The 6,711-nt window shown below is 29.8% G+C and overlaps 1 protein-coding gene across 1 annotated transcript; it reads left to right on the top strand.

Moving 5' to 3' along the window:
• The first annotated feature begins 393 nt into the window (after positions 1–393).
• Positions 394–5,159, top strand: LOC113373020 (14 kDa phosphohistidine phosphatase-like). Its single transcript, XM_026613356.1, has 4 exons — positions 394–440; positions 506–656; positions 4,106–4,230; positions 4,897–5,159. Exons 2-4 carry the CDS (start codon positions 533–535, stop codon positions 4,987–4,989), a joined length of 342 nt encoding a protein of 113 aa, XP_026469141.1. The 5' UTR covers positions 394–440; positions 506–532; the 3' UTR covers positions 4,990–5,159.
• The last annotated feature ends 1,552 nt before the right edge of the window (positions 5,160–6,711 follow it).

Here is a 6,711-nt window from a genome sequence, read left to right as displayed (position 1 = left end):
TGTGTAATATCAAAATGCAACTATCACTACTCACAAACTTTTCGTGGAACATAGCCAAACCTAAATTACCCCTTAGCTAGAATTTTATCATTAAGCATGAATTTCCTTCCATTTAATAATTCAGTATCTTCTCTTAGCCGACTTAATATATCATTATGAATACTATTATTCAATGCCAGTGGGAGATCAGCAAATATTTCAGCATGTTTCAGACTGGCTTGTAATTTCTTTATTAATGTTTTTCCCTGTTTATTCGTCTCATATCAATACTTGTGTTTAGTAAACCCTACAGAGTTTTGTTCGGAGATTACCGGCCATGGACCCAATGATCACGCTTGGCAACAAAATATGGCTCGAGGGACCGATCTATATACGCATTTTTATCTATGCCAATAGTATTTTGTCTAAACAACAAGCTGTCAGTGTTAAAACAAATTGACGTAAGTTTATCAAAATATTCAACCTTAAAAATCTATTTTTTTTTTGTAAAATACTTGGGTTGTAGGTGTCAGCTGCAAAGACAACTAATAAAATGGATACGATTCCGCATGTCGATATTGAAAAGGATGGTGTTTTTAAATATATATTAATAAAAATATCTGATTCACACGATACTAAGGTTCTTGTGAGAGGTTACTTGAGATCTGAATGGCATGGTTAGTTAAATAAGTTTTAAGCATTTTGAAATGTTCCTGATCATTGGTTTACTTTTTTATATTACCCATATTATATTACTTATTTACATTTTTTCTTAACTTGAACCAATTAGCATATCTACATATCACCTCAGAATTTTGGTTTTTCGGTTATCATATTAAATAGAAATATGTTCTAGAAACCTGGTGAAGTCTAATAATAAGTAAGGGTAAATAGTTCTAATAAGAATAATGTATTCATAAACCTCTAAAATCTATAAAGGTTATAAAATCTTGATATTTATTACCTTTAGATGCAAACATGATGAGCAATTTTCTGTCAAGTGATTTTCAGCGCATTTAACGCATAGGGCATATCTTTGTCAGCGAGTGCATTGAACAATTTCTCTAGAGATCCTCATTGCCTCTATTTCTACTTTAATTTTTCTATAAATAATTCATTTTATAAAAATCTTTTTTATTAGGTTATTACTCAAGCTCAAATAAAAACATATTCTGAGGGAATTTTGAGATTCTACTTTTTATGTTGTCAATGCGAACTTTGTGACCTAACTGTGGAATTTCATCATTGATCAATACTGTATCCATGCTGAAATGTAGTTTTTTAACTACTATTTTAAAAGTTCTTTTACTGAAAACAGTGCATTTGAATACCTCACTCTTTTTGAGTTTTACAAATTTTGTTGTATAGTTTGGTATTACCAAGATTCACCTTAACTTTAGTTTTGTCAATATCTTTTATATGATGAAGATTATATTATTAACTTATCTTCACAAGTTAAGATAATGGTTTGATATCACATTTCTTTTGTGTAAAGATTGGCGCGGTTTGTTAAGTGGAATGTATATATATATACAGTGGCGTAGGAACCGCGTGGGCTGTGTATATATTTATATATATATATATATATATATATATATAAAGCGAGAGGTTTTTCTTCAGATGGTGAAATAATATAATAAAATTGTTTCTTGGGCATCCATCCAGTAATTAAAAAACAGTTTTAATGAAAAATGTTTTTATTTATAGAGAACATACGTTTCGGGTCTGGATTTGACCCATCTTCAGTGCATACAAATAAACTTTGAAAAACAACACAAAAACACAAAATTGCACGAAAAATAAATAAAAGTGAAATAAAAAATTGATGAAACGTCGAGTTATGAAAATTTTTAAAAAAATTGTAAAATTAAAATGAATGAAATATTTTATTATAAAAAAGCTTATTCCAAACGAACATGTTGTTAGTTTGGAAGTTGTATTACGAGTGTCAACTCGTGTGTTACGAGTGACACTCGTAATACAACTTCCAAACTAACAACATGTTCGTTTGGAATAAGCTTTTTTATAATAAAATATTTCATTCATTTTAATTTTACAATTTTTTTAAAAATTTTCATAACTCGACGTTTCATCAATTTTTTATTTCACTTTTATTTATTTTTCGTGCAATTTTGTGTTTTTGTGTTGTTTTCCAAAGTTTATTTGTATGCACTGAAGATGAGTCAAATCCAGACCCGAAACGTATGTTCTCTATAAATAAAAACATTTTTCATTAAAACTGTTTTTTAATTACTGGATGGATGCCCAAGAAACAATTTTATTATATATATATATATATATATATATATATATACAGTAGAATCCGCTTAGTACGACATTCAAGGGACGGCGAAAAATCGTCATATTAAGCGGTTGTCATACTAAGCGTACTGAAAAAAAAAACAATTTTTGGCGAATATGTTATTAATTTCAGTAATTTAATACAAAAATTAAGGTAAAAAATGACACATACTAACAAATTGACAAATTTAATTAAAAATATGACATAACAATGCATTTTTTAATGTAAAAAATCTGTAATTTTTGTTTGAGTTTTAATTACTGGGTAAAAATAGTAAAAAATATAGAACTTTACTAATTCAGTAAATTATAGCAGATGTTATCGCTTCCAAATTTTGAACACCAAGAATGAGCCTACTTATTTTTTGCACGAGGTCGTCCATGCCGGAAGTTGCCAAAGTTTCCATAGCGCGAATCTCGTGCAACATAGAGACCTGTGGGTATGTGGGTAGGTATGTAGCGACCTGACACACAAGGGTAGTTCACAGTGGTGCCATACCATAACAATGTGCAATGAAAAACATGAACTCTATGTTATCGGAGGTGTAAAATCATGTCGGTCATTATACTTGGACCAAATTTTTTTTCAAAAATGGGTCATTATGAGCGAAATGTCAATGTAAGCGAGGTCAACATATCCGACTAGACAGCTGTTTTTTTAAGAAATTTTATATGGAAACCAAACTGCCTTTAAAATTACGTCATAATAAGCGGTTGTCAATATATCCGGCGTCATACTAATCGGATTCTACTGTATATATATATATATATATATATATATATATCCACAGGTATGCATTGTTTGCAAGATTTTTTTTTATATCACCTCTATAAAAAATCACATGTAGTTGGACCATGTAAAAGGACCCACCGAACCTTTACGTTGGCAAAAGGTGTAAAAAATAAGATTATAGTAAATAAATAAAGTAAATTTATAAATATTGCTGATAGGTGTTGGTTTTAGCTAGTATTCTAAATTCGTATCTGTTTTTTTACATGTTGATTTCTTGTTTTTATTTTCTTTACATTTTTTATTTCAAACTTCAATCCAGTCTGAATCCTTACTTGTGGTTGGTTTATCTTGATCGAAATCATTTTGAAATTGATGTTCTTTTGTTGTGAAGAATATTATTCAAGGTTTTCCTTACTCTCTTATACTTACTTAGCACTCGATTCGACCTTTGTTTGTTTTATTTGGGTAGCATTATAAATCCATTTCTTCAGTACTCGTATTTGAAATTTGTGACATTTTTAAATAAAGATTATTAATTATCTCTTGGGGAATATTTCAATAATATGTACTTACACAGGAATATTACTATTGGAATTTACATATCAAAATCACAAAATTTCTTGAAGCTATTTGCAAATTAAATAAATATAATATTTCACAGTCAATATGAATTATTAACTTTTGTTTTTGAAAAATGCCTAATAATAAAATTAAAAGAGAATAATGATGTAATTACTATAATAATTCGTACTTTATAAGGGTTTGTTGTAAGAGGTTGAAACTTTTTGTATTCGCATTGAAAAAAAATTACGAAAATCATTTTTTAAAAAAGTCTTCGGTAAGGCTAATCCCTACCAATTGATTTCAAAGAAAATATGCGAAAACTTTTCCGAAGATATACCTAGCAGTTTCTCAAATTTTCACGGCGATTGGATGTATGGTTTATGTATGCATAACAATTACACAGACTTACATCCATTTTTATAATATTCTTCGAATTTTAGAATTTTTAACTTTATTATTATCACTATTGTTATTCTAATACAATTTTAATTGTAAATGAATTTGACGTAAAACAATTATTTATTTCAGCTGATATTTTTGATGAAGTTCAAGAGAAGTTATCGCCACTAGGTTATCAAATTAAATGTTTAGGAGGGGGTAGGATTCGGCATGATTCTAAAAAAAAGAAAATTGAAGTGTATGGATATTCGCAGGTAAAGTTGTGATTTGGTTGTGTTTCTTTACGGTTGGCTTTTAAAGCAAAATCGGCAATCAACATTATGAATTGTCGAGTGTAATGATGAACTAATCGAATTTATAAGGATATTACCCACAAAACTTATAAGAACAGACAACTCTACGATTACATCTGGTATTTTGATAAAACTTTTGATTGTGATTGAGTTGATATTCGAAACGAACCATTGAAAGTAATTATAACTTAAGCCTGTGAGAAGTAGTTTAATTATAAAAAATAACGAAAGTTGCAACACCTATGTGTACGAATTGCGTGCACATATTATTATTATGCATATATTTCATAATTTTTAATAATATTCATATGATTCGGCAGTTCACTTTGTTTTGGCTACATATTCTTACTTTTTACGTTTGGAGAAAGTAGATAAGGGAGTTACAAATGATCAGTTTTCAAATCCCATGAGCGTATAATTACTTTTTTAATTTTATGGTTTGTATAGTTGAATGTTGCAAAAAATATTTAGAATTATCATCTTATTGCAAATAATTCGCAAACAAAAATTTATATTTTTTTTGCATATATATTTATTTTGAATATATATTTACATATATATTCCGATCAAAATAATATAATTCCAGATATATATGGTATGTATATTTAGTTTTGTTTTTATCCTTAGGGTTTTGGAAAAGCTGACCATGAGCAAAGCGTAGAATTGCTTAAACAGAAATATCCTGAATACGACATTAGCTGGTCCGACGACGGTTACTGAATAACTTCATCTACTACAATATATACCCAATAATTTATGAACATATTCAGCTCGTTACTTATGATTATGGTCTTTTATATAAATTATGTATTGGCTTGTTGAGTAAAGAAATAAGAAGCACTGTATATTTTTATAAATATTCTTTTAAGTAGACTTGATCTAATATAAGCCATGGCATATACAAATAATCAAGATTCATTTAACAATTAATGAAATAACTCGAAATGTAAATACTGGAAACAATATTCTATTAAGAATAAATTCCTCATTAAGACTTGTTTAATTTATAATTTTATAATTATTGTCCAAATATCATTATTTATTTTGAAATTGTTGTTTTTTTTAAGTTTTCTGTCCTTTTTCAGCGCTGTTTATTATGTTTTTTAATGGAAGTCAATATCAATTGATATTGTAAAATAATTTTATTTTATCAATTATATAGTTTATATTAAAGCTGCCCAGTAAGCATGCAGCATCAGAACAATGTTTTATTTAAAATGTTTCTTGTTTTTATTGTCCAAATATTAATAAATACTTCGAAATTGCTTTTCCTTAATATTAGGTATATCTCGTTGTGCACCCATGTGTATCGATTTTATGCATTATCAATGGTTTATATGTATATATATATAGTGGTGCCTCGTCATACGAACATAATTCGTTCAAATCCAAGCTTGTATTTTGAATTACTCACATCTCGAATCAATTTCTTCCATTAATTACCCTAAAATTCCATTAGTTTTGAATAATTAAAATAAATTTATTATTTTAATGTTTTTTTCTATCCATAATTGACATTGCGGAAATTAGTTAGACATGTTTCATTGAACAACTCTCATGCTCGAATTGTTGCAACTTTTTTGAGGTGATTTTTATGCATAAATTTTTATTTTTTAACTTCCTAAGAAAAGAGAAGTTTGTTTTCATCAAAAAAGTCGTTTCGCTAATTTTATGTTTTCTCTACGTTTCAAGCCATTCTGAATCGAATGAGACCAAATTTGGAAATGCATTTATGCATATTTATCCCAGACTGGTCTTTTGTCTGGGTATGTCGGGCTCAACACCGCCTGGGTATAATACCTAAAACGCTTTGCCCTTGCCTCTGGTCCCCACGGAAAACGCCGTTAGGCATTAATTCGTGGAGGGACGATTTAGAATGTTATCAATCTTGCACTGATTTTATACTTATCTACCCATTCGCTTTTTTTCTTTCCATTGATTGCAGGTCCATTAAAACGTCTCTCGCAAATCTGGCGTTCCAAGCAGCCTCTGTTGTCAGCATCACTTCTACAACAGTATCGGGAGTAATTTTTCGCCTCTATATCTTTTCTACATCGTCCCGTAGAGCACTTAGTCGCGATCACATGAAGAGCACGTACTCAGCATCTTCGACTTCACCTAAACAATATGGGCAAACCCGCGAGCTATCGTGCTTGAAGCAGTGTATGTAGGCTCGAAAACAGCCGTGCTTGCGATTTAGCCAGACTTTGATGTTTGGAATAAAACGATGCGTCCATCTGCCTTTCACTACGACATCCCACAGTTGCCGCCATCGGTCAATGCTATTCTATTCTGGCGTGCTCCTATTGTCTACTTTTCAGGGCTCAGTTGTTGACGTTATTTGTTGGTGAATTGACTGTCTTTCTTCTGCTAAGACTAAGAGAGGCAGAGTTTCTGAAATAATGCACACTGCTTCTTTAGATATTGTGCAAAATGCGCAAG

The sequence above is a fragment of the Ctenocephalides felis genome, unplaced genomic scaffold (genome assembly GCF_003426905.1).
Source record: "Ctenocephalides felis isolate EL2017-DRISC unplaced genomic scaffold, ASM342690v1 CF-g0.4_SCAFFOLD_01604, whole genome shotgun sequence".
In the NCBI taxonomy this organism is placed as follows: Eukaryota; Metazoa; Arthropoda; class Insecta; order Siphonaptera; family Pulicidae; genus Ctenocephalides; species Ctenocephalides felis.
The sequence above is the reverse complement of the archived record's forward strand: the minus strand, read 5'-3'. Positions and strand labels throughout refer to the sequence as shown.

What these genes read in the sequence shown, in the direction of transcription:
- LOC113373020 (XM_026613356.1), top strand. Translation starts at nt 533, where the DNA reads ATGGATACGATTCCGCATGTCGATATTGAAAAGGATGGTGTTTTTAAA. An exon ending in CTTGAGATCTGAATGGCATG is followed by an intron (nt 657 to 4,105) that starts GTTAGTTAAATA and finishes TATTTATTTCAG; the next exon opens with CTGATATTTTTGATGAAGTT. An exon ending in AAGTGTATGGATATTCGCAG is followed by an intron (nt 4,231 to 4,896) that starts GTAAAGTTGTGA and finishes TTTTATCCTTAG; the next exon opens with GGTTTTGGAAAAGCTGACCA.